This window comes from Polistes dominula, unplaced genomic scaffold, assembly GCF_049000335.1.
Source record: "Polistes dominula isolate Pdom_NZ unplaced genomic scaffold, Pdom_raw_medaka contig_31, whole genome shotgun sequence".
Taxonomy (NCBI): domain Eukaryota; kingdom Metazoa; phylum Arthropoda; class Insecta; order Hymenoptera; family Vespidae; genus Polistes; species Polistes dominula.
Genome location: NW_028300925.1, coordinates 2612299 through 2628092, shown reverse-complemented (window position 1 = coordinate 2628092; position 15794 = coordinate 2612299). Strand labels below are relative to the sequence as shown.

The following is a 15794-nucleotide window of genomic DNA, read 5'->3' as shown; positions in this document are numbered from 1 at the left end:
GACGTGTGTATCGGACTGATTGTGAGCCACAGCAACACGTGGCGGGTCACCCCTAGTAATTAATTTAAATAATAATTAATAATAATAACAGTTAGTATAGTTCAATAAATAACAATAGTATCTATTTGATTAATATAAATATCATTATACACTTAATTTAATTATCTGTTTGCATTTTCGTATTGTACCGAGTAATGGGGTTAATAATCATTTAAATTAAAACAAAACAAAAAAACATTTAATTGATAAAACAAGCAAAGATTGAAAGTAAAATCGTAGCAATTTGTGAAGAATAAATCATCCTCTTTTTCATATGATTTACTACAATCCAGTAAAGATTACACCAGTAGATGAGTTAATTCGATGAAATTGATACTTCTATTCCGATGTTTCCATCTTCGTTAAGGGATACGAGCTGAAAGGTAAAAGTGAAAAAAAAAAAAAGAAAGAAAAATAAAAAAAAAACAAAAACAAAAAAGATAGAAAGAATGAGATAGAATGAAACGAGAAGTTCGTTCTTCTACTTATAAATGTATGATCTCGAGTAGTCGGATTAAACTCTTACGTTGGTAAAATGAAAAATATTCGTTTCTCTTTCTTTCTCACTATCATTCTCGATGTATCATTAAGAGGTAAGTCGAGAACCAATCAAGTCGAGTATAGTACCAACCGTATATAACCAAGCAACGTTAACTAGGAAGAAATCCGTGCTTCGAGTTACTAACGTAAGTAGGTACGTACAAGGACACGAATGCTCGCACAGTAGTCAAAGTTAATTCTACGATTTTCCCTTTCTTCATTTCTCCATTTATATATATATATATTTTTTGTTGTTGTTGTTGTATTATTTCACGATATTCTTATGGCATGCCTGACATTCCTACCTATATCCACCTATACCCCTATTAAGGATGCAAAATGCGGTAATTTCGCATGGTAATTACTGGGGGGGTCGGCACGAAAGTAATGCCTTTGAACGGTGTGTAGGGGGGATGCTCTAACATCGTGGTGCCTCTGGCTCTGCTGCCTACTCTGTTACTTTAAAATTACCCTATTGGACGACGCCTTTAAGCGCCTCTGCGTTTTCTAAATGAACGTTTCAACGCCGGTCGAACTGGCTAATTACCAGACTCTGAGTATAACTCGATGTATTTCTATCTTCTCTCTCTCTCTCTCACTCTCTCATTCTCTCTCATTCTCTATTTCTTTTTTTTTTCTCTTCACCTTCTCTCTTATTCCCCGATATACCTGATAATCACTACGTGTGGTCTAATAATCCCAATGGGGTACCGTTAACCAACGATCAGTAAGGAAGACAAAGTCAAAGAACTCAACCTCCAAGTGGCTACTACGACCTTTTACCACGTAAGATGAAATTAATAGAGAAAAAAAAAAACCTCAAAGTGGTGTGTTTTAAGAACACAGTTAACAACTTAAAGATCTATTTAATATTTCAACGAGAATAAACGAAACTAAAAGAAATATCGATACACTAATGTATTAAGTGACGCAACCCTGACGCAATAATGACATTAGTTAATGCAAACCGACAAATGGTAACACATGAGATCGATCGAGAGATTAAATTTATCAAATTCAACTATTTATGACCACTTGAAAGGTTTAGGTTTAAGCCTCGAAGCAAAAATTATCTTCATGTTTACAAAAGAAAAACAAAACGACTTTACGAACCACCTAATGAAAACTATGTCATAAAATGAACATAAGATGACCACAATATGCATACGTATATTTATGTAACACCTTCCAACCCAAATAACTCACCGAATGATATGGACTTCTCTGCTTGGGAATCGCTCATGTGTCAATCACTCACTACGTGTTTTCTCAGCGTAAGTTTACACCCCGTTGCACGCCAATCTTCGAAATGAAACTACCTAACCGTCGTTCGGTTTATTCTCGATGCGGCCTGTTTCGTGAACGAGATGGGTGAAACGTTCCAAAAAAAGAAAAAGAAGTAGAAAAAAAAAAAAAAGGGAAAAAGAAATCGAGGAGAAAACTCGAATTCTCTTGAATATAAAAATAAAAATAAAAAAATGTTCAATGATACGAATGCCATTTAACATACCGATTGAAAAACATTGATAACATTGATTAGATTTTGGATAAATCCACAAAATGCATTTGTTGCAGGATGCATCATGTTCGTTGTTGTCTTGGAGCAACGTCAAAGATTATAAACGACGATATTAAATATGCCAGTGGCTATGTTTGAAATCAAAGAGAATCTTGATACAAGTTTAAGGGATACCGCTTCAGAAACATAAGGGGTGTATCAAATAATACATGCGATGTTTGAAGTGGAACTATCAGCTCATCTCTATCTACTACTTTTACCTGATATTCTTATATTTATCTACTTTCTTGAAGTTTCTTATTTTTACTTTTTTTTTTTTTTTTTTATCAATCGTTCTATATCTTTAAATGCACTCTCTTTTTGTCTATATATATATATGTATACATATATGTGTCCATAATTATGAAAGTTGTGCAAAGTTGCACTCGAAGTTATATTTTTTTCATTTCACATTTTACCAACGACTTTTACAAAACAATTTCAATGGAAAAAGAAAAAATAAAAATGTGATGTTAATTATAATTAATTAAATATAATTAATTTAAATAATAATTAATGACATAATTAGAAGAAAAATCATATTGGAGTAGTTGTGCCCTGCTACGCGTTGCTGTAGCTTTACATAAAACGTTTGTACTTTTAACATGGTGCCATCTATTGGATACTTACTCAATCCAGTCAACGAATTACCTTATACCACCATCTGTTAGAATCTTATCGAACTAACAGAGATAATCATGACTCTTTGTTAATAAACATATAATTCGCAATAAAATAATAATTATAATAAAATAATACTCCTATCTTTCAAGTTGGATGAAACTGCACAGAGTGTGCAAAATTTGATTAAAATCGGTTCAGCAGTTTAGGAGTCCATTGCGGACAAACAACGTGACACCTAATTTATATATATATATATATATATATTAAGAAGAAGAAGAAAAAGATATGTTGTAGACTAAATTGAATTTGTTTCAGTTCTTATTTTTTTATTTTTTTATTATTTCAAACACCTATTTAACAATTTATTTTTGACAATATCGTTTCCAATTACATCGAATTTATTTAACTTAAAATAATGTGTTGTTGAAATAACTGATAAGCTGATTTTTTTTTGTAAATTTTGGTTTACCACCACTTCATAATTATAGACACATATATATATATATATATATATATTAACAGAAATGTACATATCTAGTTTCTTATCTCACTCTCACTCTCACTCTCACTCTCTTTCTCTCTCTTTCTCTTTATTATGTAACCCGATGAATACATACGTTGCGTAACTGCTTCCAAGGAGGAGGAGAAGGAGGGGGGGGGGGTGAAGGGGTAGATGAAAAGGGGACAAATTAGATCCAACGCTTTGTGTATCGCACGATGTTGAATTACACAATGTTACGCGAATAGTTCCACGTTGGTTGAGGTAGACGCGCACGACGTTCATTAGAAGTTTTAATGTAACTTCTACCTCCTACCATTGGTCGTCGACTGTAAAGTGTATCAACCATGAAGGAGGAATAGTCGGTGGGTACAAGGAACCCATTAGGGGACTGCATATAAATGAGAAAACCAGAGAAATCCTATCATTTTTCCTACTACTACTACTACTACTACTACTACTACGAAGAAATTTCTTTTAAAAACAAAGTATCTCTGGACTTAACCTAATTTTTTATTCTTTTTTATTTTTTTTTTTTTTATTTTTGCAAAAATATAAATCAACGTTTAACACGTTGAACGTCACGTTGAATTTTTACGAAAATCCTTCGTCAGGCCACGCACGGTGAAACAAACGGTTTGAGTAGTTGAACGTCAGGCACCGATGTCTGACATGGCCTGAACGAGAAGTTCAGTGTCAGTCACTACTGACTGACGTGGTACTCAACGTGTTAATAAAGGTTACACCCACGTAAGTGGATATTAACGAGTTTGAAAATCAACTCGAGAGGAGAAATATTTTCTTTCTCTTTCTCTCTCTTTATCTCTCTTTCTCTCTGTTTCTCGTTTGATCGTCGAAGGGACTTTGTAGTTTCGATGACGATACTTTATCACAGTACTTTATACACTCGCGGCACTTTGAAGAGACCATGTCAGGATAACGAGACGTATAGAGAAAAAGAAAAAGATAGAAAGCGAGAGAGAGAGAGAGAGAGAAAGAGAAAGAGATAGATAGATAGATAGATAAAACGAGAAAGGGGGAAAACCTTAATCACGAATAAAACAAGATTTTTCTTTTTCCATCCAGTAATCGATCATCATATTTCCTGATTGCACCCGCACAAGTTTAGTTTTATAAAAAAAGAAAAAAAAACCCTAAAATACTACATTTAACATATCCGTTCTTCGATTAGTGAATAATTGAAAGAAAAAAAAGGAGAAAAAAAAAAGATAGTTATTAAGTGCGAAAACGTGTAATATTCTTCCCGCAACTGTAATGGATAAAAAAAGAATAGAAAGATGATCGAATGTTTCATAGTTAAAACTTGTATATATCCTTCGTGTGTATCCTTACGTCATAAGGATTATGTGTTCTTATTCAAACATACCACTATATATTCCTACACGTTAATAAATACGCTAATAAATCTAAACGTAAAATACATAAAAAAAAAAAGAAAATGATTATTATATCGAAGTTATTTTTTTTTAATATAGTTTGGCATGGTCGATCAAAAAAAAAACCCATTTTCGATGGCCGTTGTCATGCCGTCTGTCGCGTATGTACAAAAAATAAAAACACACAAAGATGAAGAAACATAAAAAGAGAAACGTATTCGTTAATAGTTCTGTAAAAATAGAAAAAGTTGAAACCCCGTGAAAACATGACATCACTTACCTTAACCCGAAGATCACTGAGGGTCCATACCCTGCTGGCAAAGTCGTTGGAAGCTCCAAGGATGAGGGTACCCGTCGAATCAAAGTCAACCGACATTACACCAGCGTTGCTACCGACGAGCACTCCCTTACATTCGGACGTGCCTGAAACAAAAGTTTCGTATCGAGGTCATACGTCTCATTCTCCTTTCCCGAGAACAGTCAGTCAGACAGACAAACAGACAGACAGACGAACAGACAGAGTCCCTTTACCCCAAGGCTAATTAAATTTACGCTCACTCGCCCTAATTGCTTACGGACGATGAGAAAACCAGATGAGAAAATAAAGAGAATGCTAGAGGGTGGAATGGACTGAACCGGTGGGTGGAAGGTTGAGAGGAGAGTGCTGGTGGAGGAGGAGAGAAAGAGACGGATATATGGATAGGTGGACAGCTCGATGGGTAGATAAATGAATCGAGTGCGCACAAAAGCCAATTAACGAAGGTGAAAAAAATGGGGGAAAAAAAAAGAAGGAAGGAAGGAAGGAAAGGAAGAAAGAAGGATGGGTGGAAAAGGAAATACGATGAAGGTGGAAGCAAACGTCCGAGGAAGTCGTATATTTCGCTCTCGCAAAACGAGGAAAGGAAATAGGTCTTATATATATATATATACATGTATATATACATATACATATATATATAGGTAATACTAAAGCGCGTATAAGCCGTACAATAAGTACAGATGCTTCATCCAATTTGCAACGCGGCGAAGGGGATTATCGCGAGGTGCGGCGCATTATATCCGAGCCAGGTCGCACTTCGCAAAAGCGTTTCGCAGGAGGACGTGGAGAAACGGTTTCAATGGCTGGTTGGTTGCCTGGCTGGCTGGCTGGCTGGCAGGCAGGCCGACGGCTTTTAATAGGCATCCCTATGGCGAAAGAGAGCCGTGGTATACACAACGGCTACGCTATACAAGGTAACCTGTTGATTCGTTAACATACTTCATTAAGTGGATGGAGAATAGAGAAGCCCCTCTGGAAGAATGTCGCGAAACAACTCGACGACGCGTTTCCAAAACTTCTTAGACGTTCTTGCTATTTTAATTAATGTCTACTATATACATGTATATTATCCTCTCGATAATCTAATCTAATTTATTTTAAAAAAATATATATATGATCAGAATTTAGGGGAGGATTGTACCATCATATTGGTAAAAATTGAAACGATATAATCAATATTGTCGGTTTAATTAAAAGTAAACGTATTAACAAACATGAGATTAAAATTGCTACGCTAACATTTGCTAACTTCGAAATTAATTCAACGATGAATCAATCATTTTATATTGAAAAAAAAAAAAAAAAAAAAAAAACGATAATAACGTATCATCCAAAAAAGAAAAAAAATATAAAAACTCGAAATTTTGTTGAGGTTTCGATTACAATTTTGCACTTGGAAAAACCTCGTAACTGTTAAGAGGTTTTTGAATATTTAAAACGGGGGAACAAAATTATACGGATAACTGAAATTTTTGGTTTTTTTTTTTTCACATGTACGTATTACTTTTCACCCTTTTGACTTATCGTCGTTTTTCTTAACACCTGCATCTTCATTAATCAAATGAGCAGCGTCATTTCGATGTTCGTGTCTGTAAACGTTAACACGTTTTTACAAATATACGAAAGATGATAAAATATGTGTGCACGTAAAATGTAAAAATAAATAAATGAGTATGCAAAAGGGCAAAGTGTATTATTGATATTCTTCCCTAAACGTTTATGCAAAAAATTTTACAGAGATGAGAGGTTATCCAATTACCTTTAATTATACTCCACAGTTTCACCTTCCTGTCCGCTCCACCGGTGGCCAGGATTCTGTCGACTGGAGACCATTTTACGGCGTACACTTCTCCCTCGTGAGCATTCTGGAAAGGGTTATAAATACTTGGCGTATAAATTTCAAAGAATTCATGCATTACATTACGCACGAATAAACGTTAAACTAACAAAAACAAATAACAAGGCGGAGTGGGTGGGTGGGGGGGGGGCGGTGCGAGTGTTCTCTTTTACCAAAACAAATTCTCTTTCTATTCGGTTCGAGTCAAACTTGGAAAATGAAAAACTTCTACCTTTTGTTTCATAATCTACATTCCATCATAATAACGTGCAAGTTGATATATAATTATTTAAAAAAAAAAAAAAGAAAAAAAAACAATATATCCGTTTGTACAAACATTGAGATTTTTCATTGTAAAAAAAAAAAAAAAGAAATATAATAATTAAAACTTTACATAAATATATTCAAGAAAATATGATGGCAAATTTTTCATTCGACATAATTGTAAGTTTTATCATATACTGATATAATTATTTCTGATTTTTTTTTTTCTAATTAAAAATGTTTTCTTGAAATATTTACAACCGTAAACCCTTCTAAAAATTACGTGTATGATAATTATGAAAGAAAATTTCTATTACAAATTTGTTTCTTGAATTATAATAATTTTGGAAAAATCAACAAATAACGAGCATATTTTTTATGAAATTCTACAAAGTTATATATATATATATATATATGTATATCTTACTATACGAATTCACTTTATCTCATAAAACTTTATTTACATTGCAATCTATACAATATCAAATACCATAATAATTGTCAATGAAAATGAAAATTATAATTTACTAATAAAACTAATCTAGAAAAATCTAATTTTAATTGTTTCAGTTTCAAACAACAAAGTTTTATATATTACGCATAACATTAAATAATTATTTTTGTAAATTTATATGAACTTGAGCACTTTTAAGCAGAGATTGAAAATGGTTAAGATGATCAACAAAAAAATATTATATAATTGTTACGAATATGAGAATTTTCGTTCATATCAGTTTCAATTCTAAAAAATCAAATAATAACAATTATAAAATCTAAATGGAAATGATATGATATCAATTCTAGAAAAATCATAATCGAATCACTGATATGAATGAGAATTATTATGTTTATAACAATTATAATATTTTTTGTAGTAGTACTCATAATTGTTTCAATTAAAATTTGAAACAATTATTTTTGAAAAAATATTTTTCAACTCCTACTTTTAAATTCAATATCTTTGAAAGAAAGTAATCTTTTGAAACTAGATATAGCATTATTATCCAATATATTTAAAGCTTGAAACTAAATCTGTTTAATTTAAAGAGAAAAGCATTTGTAACATTATATTAAGTAATACACATTACAACATACTCTTCATAATTCTAGAATATACATTTGTGTATGTCGCTTCATTGTATATTTACGTTATACAAAATAAATCAAAACATTAAGCTAATAAACTAGAATCTGTTAAATACAAAAATATATTATGTGCTTTTTGTCATAATAATTTATATTAAATTAAGAACGTAACTAACTAAAAAAAAAAATTTTATAAATATTATCAATTTTTTCATGCAAATATTTCAATATAAGAAAAGTTTACGGTTATCAACAAACTTTGTATCATCTATACATATATATATATAAAACAATATTTAAAAAAAAATTATTGCTAATGAATTTCATCGATATAATATTATTGTCTCATGCAAATTGAAAAATCTATTCTACATCACAAATGTAACATGCGTAAATAAGAAATACAACGATAATAAATTGCATACAAAATTAAAATATCAATTTGAAAAATGAACTTTGTGCCACATAACAGCATATATGTGTATATATATATATATATATTGATAGAGCTTACAAGTTTGTTGAATATTGATTAATATAACAATCTTATTATATTAATCAATTTCTATGAACAAATAATTATTTGCTTACTTTTTTTAATACAGATTAAATCTTAATAAATAAGATTACAAATCTTATGTTCTTAAACTTCTAAGAAAAAAATATTTATTCAATGGAAAAAATGAATATGTATCAGATAATGTGCGATATTAAGTATGCACATAATCAAATATGATACAACAAACATAGCTAGAAGAACAAATAGCATCCAAGTTTTTACTAAATAATATGTAATGATCAAAATATACAAACTATATAATAACTCTTAAATATTGAAAGCTTTAAATAAAAATATGAAATAAACATACGAAGACAAAAAAATACTTGAAATTAATTCATGAAAATTAGCAATCTGTAATATTAAACCCATTGATATTGTGATTTAAAAAATAAAGTACTCATAACTGCATAATACTTTACTTTCATTATTTATGGCATGCATTATTTGATAATAATATTAATATAAAATTCAATAATAAATAATCATATGAATTCAAATTTTTATGATTATAATAATGCATAAATAATTAGTACTTTAAGTACAAATCAACGTACAAATGAGACGGACACTTTTGTTGGTACTGTTGTAGGAAGACCAGCAACACCTTCTTTTAAACTCGATCTATCAGGACTAACAGGTCGTGTATCACGAGCAGCATCCTCTAACTCTTTTTGCATTTTTGCTTGTCGTTTTCTGTAAAAAAATATACACATCAAATAATAAATTTAAAAAAAAAACATTTTAAAATAAGACTTTCATTTAAATATGATCAATATATTTGGACACATCAATAAAACGATAACAAAAACGCAATGTTTACAACAGACAAATTGTATATTGTAATTACCACACCATTGTTCTTAGAATTTAATTAAAGTTTTTTTTTCTAAAACTTATAAAAAATATATGTTGTGTATGTATACGTACATACAAATCACATGCAAAACTGTATTGCCAAGCATTTGATTAAACAATTTTTATCCCAATATTTCTTAGTAATTTTTTTTCCCAAATTAGTAGCTTTAAAAGTATTACTGCAAAAAAATGCATTTATATATATATTTATATTTTATATACATATAAATTAATAGATTATTACCCACAAAGATAAAAATATCTCATAACATTTCATCACATCTCATATCAGTAAATATCTTTTCAAGTTTGTTTTATTATCACCTAAGATATATATATCATATTAAGAATTATTAAATAATTATTTGCCTTAGATTAGGAAAAATTGATTGACATACAACGATTCAATACAAATAATTGTAATATAATTATTAAACATTAAAAGAAAAATTATTTGCAGATATAATAATACTTGTGAAGAAAAACAAATTAATGTAATACATAAATAATTTCAACAACAACAAAAATATTCGAATATAATCGTTCTATTTAAATTTGAAATATTAATATTAATGACGATCATTTTCGAATATTTTCGTGAGCCATTGTACACAATACACTGTAATAATTATAAACACTTATAACATAATACTATTAAGCTAGTGGCCTTTTTTAAGCTATTTAGCAAGAAGCTTAACATGTTTCAGTTCATTTCATTGAACTTACCCAAATTTAGATAAGGTATTCATCAAAAAGGCTGTTGGACTGGTAAAACTCTCACTGAAAAGAAAATTTCAAAACAGTGGAAAATGCTATCTAAAAGCTCTAAAAAAAAAAACTAAATGATGTTTCTCTGTAAAAGCCCCATTTATTTTAAATATTATTTTCTTTGTATTAATATTTAAAAAAAAAAGAAAAAGAAAGAAAGAAATATTTACAAAAGTTTTCAAGATGGTGTTCATTCAAATATTACTACATTTAAAAAAAAAGCAAAGCAGAATAGTTAGTTTAGCAATAAACAAAAATTTATGGCGCAGGCAAGAAAATCGGTGCAATAAAGTTATAAATATATATATATATATGTGAATATATATATTTAGTACAAATATTACAAAAAAGCAATATGTATTACACTAAATTTCTCTCCACTTGATTTCTATTTTGTGTATTTCATATACATAATATGTTCAATATATAGAATATAAAAAATACAACTCCATTACCATAAATTTGCTTTTCTTACATACCTTATTTCTTATTGCATAGTTATGAAATCACTTCATTGAATTATTTCAAACAAACTTGAAAAGTTTTAACATTGAAAAATATATTTATACAATATATTATTATATTTGTCTGTTATAATATAAAAAATAGAAAAACTTGAAGCATGCATAATCAAAATTACAAAGCATTCAAAATTAATATTATATATATATATTATACAACATCAAAAAAAGATATAAACAAAATAAATAAATACAAGTGGGAGTGATGCATATATTATCAACATATTTATATACAACTCTAAATTTGATTAAAATCATTCAATCAAATATATCTTTTTAACTAACTTACGATACTGAAATTATAATAAATGAATATTAACATGAATGATAACATAATGAAGTTACTTACTTTAAAAAATTATCATTTTCTTCATTCATTTTCTCAGCATCCCTTGCTTTGTATTTAATTAACCGTTCCACCAATTGACGATTTTCTTCCTATACAAAATTTAAGATATATATATGTAGTACTAGTTTTATAAAATTTATAAAATATGTTTATATGCATTAAATATACCTGTGATTTTCTAAGTTTATCTTCCAAAGCTGCAAAAGCAAGTTGCAAAGCTTGATGTTCATCTTTAAGCATTTGATTTATACTTTCATATTCTCGTTCTCTGGTTAGATATTTTGCAATATCAGAACGTAAAATGTTGTTGGTTTCCTTACATTCAGCAAGACTAAAAAAGAAAATATGTTATACTTAGAATGATTATTATTACTTATTAGAACAAAACATATACTATTTAATACTATTAAAAAATACATGATGTAAGATTGAAAATTCAATGGATACCTTGTTTCCTTAGCATGTAGTTCTTTTATCATTTCTTGCATTTTCTTATTAAGATCTACTATTTGTTGCATATGTTCACCATTTTTCTTATGTAATGCAGTTAATTCTTCAGTTTGTTTCAGGCGTGCTTCGTTAACTGAACTTGCTCCTGGACTGTGGTTGCAATTCTCACGTCTCAAATTTTCATTTGATATTGTCAATTGCATATTTTGACAACGTAGTGTATTTACGTTTTCAAATAATCTATTATCTATTAGAAAACAAAATCATCATTAATCATACAAATATAGTTTTATCATTTATACTAATAAGATAAAATACATGTAGAAAGAACAGATAATTTTTACATGTAATTTTAATCAGAGGAATCTTTTATATATATATATATAACATATATTTGATATTAACATATTGAAATCTACCTTACAATAATACATGTTTTTAGAAAATAAAGTACAGATAGGAAAAATATAATATTCTATTATTTCACATATAATTATTAAATTAAAATAATACTTACGTAAAGTGATGAGATCAGAAAAACAAAATGTTTCAATCCTGTTCCTTTCGCGAAGCTGTGAGATAATGTTTTTCCTCCAATTATTGTCATTTCTGGATATATATGATGTTTCCAACTCGTGATTTGCCATTTTCTCTTGAATATATCAATTAATTAAATCTCGATGAATTCCTTTTAATAAAACTTTGATAATTATAAAATAATTAAAAAAAAGGTTATAGAAAATATTTTGACTATCTTCACTTCATAACACATTTAATTTTATTCGCGATAAACATTCAGTCATTCACTAGAAAATTGTATATTAATATTCAAACACTGTAACTTTGTAAATAAATCATTACAACATTATGACAGTTCAATAATATCACGTTAAAAGATTTTAATTACGAAAACAACTACCCTAACCTAATATACCAAACACTAGACACCTATACGGAATTTTAACGAATATCGAAGAAAGCGATGCTAGCGCTCCACGACGATAAGTCGATCTATCGAATTACTAGATAAACGTGATCTGTCCAGTAACCTCTCCGTACATCTATCGATAAGATAGATAACCTTAGCATGAGATAAAGTAGTAAATGCATTCTTAAATAATTATCAAATATTTCATTAATAAATGCATTTATTAATTTTATTAGATAATTAATTTGATTAGAAATGCATTTATACATAAGTGAAAAGTGGGAGCTACTGTGTACTTTGTATTCATTTATGTAAGCAAAATAATCATGTGACTACGGTAGGTAAAGTATCAATTTATCAAATTATAATTTTTTTAATATGTTCTCTGTACTTTTATACAAAGATAATGGATAATTTGCTTATTACAAACGACAGATATCTAAGAATTAATTTTATTATAAAATTATATATTTAATGACTTTATTTCTTTTTATTATTTATAGTTTTATTAACACTTTAGTCAAATTATTAATATTAACATAGTAAAGGAATTAATAATGTCTAAATTAAAGATAAATACAAATGAGTATGTTAAAAAATGTTACCTTATAAGAATATACAACCAGTGCTATCTATCTTTTAAAAGTGCAAAAATGCTGTTTGTGGTATAGGTTATATATTTGCTGGTAGATCTTTATTGCAATGTAATATTATATAAATTACAGTTTATATCATGGATTTTACGTACAAATGGTACATTGTAAATGTTTGTTCAGAAAATTGTTCATTATCATTGAACGAATTTATGTATTTAAATGTATTTATGATCTACTGTGTAGTTCAAATACTTGTTACTATATTCTTAGATTCTAACATAACCTCTAAAACTGCAGAAATGTTTTATGTCAAATATTATGAAAAATAGAGAATAATTTTATGAAACATAACATGAGTAAGATTTTTTTGTTATAGAAGCAGAATTAAAAATCACAAGATGTCAAAGAAAAAAGTCATAAAACAGTGTTCGAATCAAGAAAGTTTGGTTTTGATGCATCAATGTGAAGACCATTCTAAACGAGAATGTAATCAAAATAACAATTTCAAAATTGTTGTGAGAAGAAGGTTTGATTGCGTTTTAAAACATTAGTCATGTTTTTATTAATGTGTAACTGTCAAAGGAGATAATATTAGAACAATGAAACTTGGCACGTCTACCATAATTATTTTAGATAAATTTGATATAAAAATAAGTATGAAGAAATTGACTCGTGCTAAAATTTTAGGAAGAAGATATATAAAGTATGTAATAAGAAGAAAGTTTCATCTCAATCAAAGCGTAGAAAAATTAAGAAAAGATTTAATGTTAATAATATTGGACCTTTAGAATATGTTTTTTATTCTATCCTGAATACGAGTTATAACATGGATCATGGAACTGCTACTGCTGTGGTAGAAATAGAATATCTGTTTTCTTTGTTCTAATATGTTTGATAATCTCCTTGTATAAATTAATCATAATCTTTTCATCCTGTATAATATATATGTATAATTAAAAAATATGTTTTTATATTTCTAGATTGCACGTGGTTTGATTGCACTGCATGACAGATTAATTTCTAGTAACATAACGAGTTATTATTTGGATAAGTGGAGTCAATCTGGGTTAGCAATGTTTACGTATTGATACATTAATAATGTACGATAGATTTAGATTTCTTAACATTTTCAAATTTTATTTGCAGTGAGAAGATAGTCATATTGAAGGGAATTAATAATAAGCATTTAAAATATCTTTATAACAAAAGCAAATATTTTGCTCTTGATTTGCATAAGCTCTACGAACGATGGTCAAATGGAAAAGACATTATAGTTTTAACAGTATTTGGGAAGCAGGAAGATATACAAGAATTTTTTGAAGGACTATTACCTTACGGTACAATAAAAATCAAATAATAAATTTATATATATATATATATATATATGTTTACGTTTGTAGAAATATTTTTCATGTGTACTTTATGATAAGATGCACATGTTATAATAATTTTTATTTATTGCACTTATATATATTAGAAATTCATTGTAATAATTCAAAGAACATTTTTATCAGTTAATAGAACAAAATACTAATAGTGCAAAAATAGAAATTTATTACATATTACGTAAATATTTTATAATGCAATGACGCACATCGACCACCGACATTCCTACATCCTAATCCACATTGATTATATGTATCATTGAAACAGGTAGTTGAATTTTTCATGCTGTCTGCTTTGTTTACTAATTAATTACAAAAATGTGTCACACATTCTTGGAACGTAGCAACATAAAGTAGAAAATAAACGAAGCACGTTGAGGATGATACTAAACAATATAATTTCATTTTAAAACTTAGTTAAAAATTATCGATATTAAAACTTTCGAAAAAATATATTAGATTTTATCATCCTTAATGCTATCAATGAAAAAAGATCAGATATAAAGTTGATTAGAATCTAATTATAATCTTTCGTTGGAGATATAAAAAAAAAGGTATTGTGAAAATATAAACAAACAAATGAAATAAAGCATTAAGAATAAAAATAAGAAAATAATAATAAGAAGAAAGGAGTTGTCGTTGCAAGATGCAAAAGGCTATCCACAGGCGGCGAAGGAGAGGCGCCACGCCCGCCCCTCCATGCTCTGCGAAAGCTACTCGCCTCGTCGATGGTTGTAGAAGAGGGAAGGGGTAAAAGAGGGAGTCAGTTGTTCAGCGCAGCCGCCCGCCGCGTTTTATGCAACCAGTCGTGCTTCGGAGCGAACGAATCTACTACCCCGGTCTCCTTTGACAGACGGGGAAGCGCGTGCGGTTCTCGTACCAACTCCTATACCGTATCTCGAGATCGGGGAATTGACTACGCTCCGTCCGATTCGAGCACGTACGAGTCGCGTTTCCGGCGATAATCATTTCAAGAAAAACCTAACTCTTGTGAAATATCCTTATCAAGTTCCGAGTAACTATATTCTGTGAGCTGTGCCCCTTGTGTAGTAAGATAGCGTTATAGTATCCGCGCGTTCTAACGCATTACGAATACGATACGATAAGATATATATATATATACATATATATAGTTATATGTATATATATATATATATATGTATATATATGTATCGACAGTGAAGAAGGTGCTAAGAACGTAGGCGAAACCGTACGAG

At 29.0% G+C, this 15794-nt stretch overlaps 2 protein-coding genes across 15 annotated transcripts in view; one reads left to right on the top strand and one right to left on the bottom strand.

Moving 5' to 3' along the window:
* Atg16 (Autophagy-related 16) overlaps window positions 1–12624 on the bottom strand; it is a 200779-nt gene extending 188155 nt beyond the window's left edge. For 3 of the 7 annotated variants that reach the window (XM_089171098.1, XM_089171100.1, XM_089171097.1), the window contains exons 1-8: window positions 12186–12623; window positions 11666–11915; window positions 11387–11549; window positions 11219–11307; window positions 10307–10360; window positions 9280–9418; window positions 6736–6841; window positions 4938–5080 (exon numbers count right to left, since the gene is read on the bottom strand). In XM_089171098.1, the coding sequence (XP_089027224.1) occupies window positions 4938–5080; window positions 6736–6841; window positions 9280–9418; window positions 10307–10360; window positions 11219–11307; window positions 11387–11549; window positions 11666–11915; window positions 12186–12315 (1074 nt within the window). In that variant the 5' untranslated portion in view covers window positions 12316–12623. Of the gene's footprint in view, window positions 1–3313; window positions 3652–4937; window positions 5081–6735; window positions 6842–9279; window positions 9419–10306; window positions 10361–11218; window positions 11308–11386; window positions 11550–11665; window positions 11916–12185 lie in introns of those variants that run through there. The other 4 variants (XM_089171093.1, XM_089171099.1, XM_089171094.1 and 1 more) reach the window with 4 other exon arrangements.
* A 169-nt stretch (window positions 12625–12793) lies between these two features.
* On the top strand, window positions 12794–14757 carry LOC107070692 (uncharacterized). 8 transcript variants are annotated; one of them, XM_089171110.1, is made up of 5 exons: window positions 12794–12937; window positions 13569–13718; window positions 13880–14045; window positions 14173–14258; window positions 14339–14757. In XM_089171110.1, exons 2-5 carry the CDS (start codon window positions 13591–13593, stop codon window positions 14547–14549), a joined length of 591 nt encoding a protein of 196 aa, XP_089027236.1. In that variant the 5' UTR covers window positions 12794–12937; window positions 13569–13590; the 3' UTR covers window positions 14550–14757. The 8 variants fall into 8 exon arrangements, with proteins under 8 accessions (XP_089027236.1, XP_089027237.1, XP_089027230.1 ...); XM_089171111.1 differs by having other exon boundaries at window positions 12915–12933; XM_089171104.1 differs by lacking the exon at window positions 12794–12937 and adding an exon at window positions 13028–13182.
* Window positions 14758–15794: the final 1037 nt, after the last annotated feature.

Coding starts and splice junctions, on each gene's coding strand:
- LOC107070692 (XM_089171104.1), top strand. CDS start 13,154: ATGTCTAAATTAAAGATAAATACAAATGA. Junction 13,183..13,568: donor TTAAAGATAAATACAAATGA/GTATGTTAAAAA, acceptor TTTTTGTTATAG/AAGCAGAATTAAAAATCACA. Junction 14,046..14,172: donor ATGGAACTGCTACTGCTGTG/GTAGAAATAGAA, acceptor TTATATTTCTAG/ATTGCACGTGGTTTGATTGC.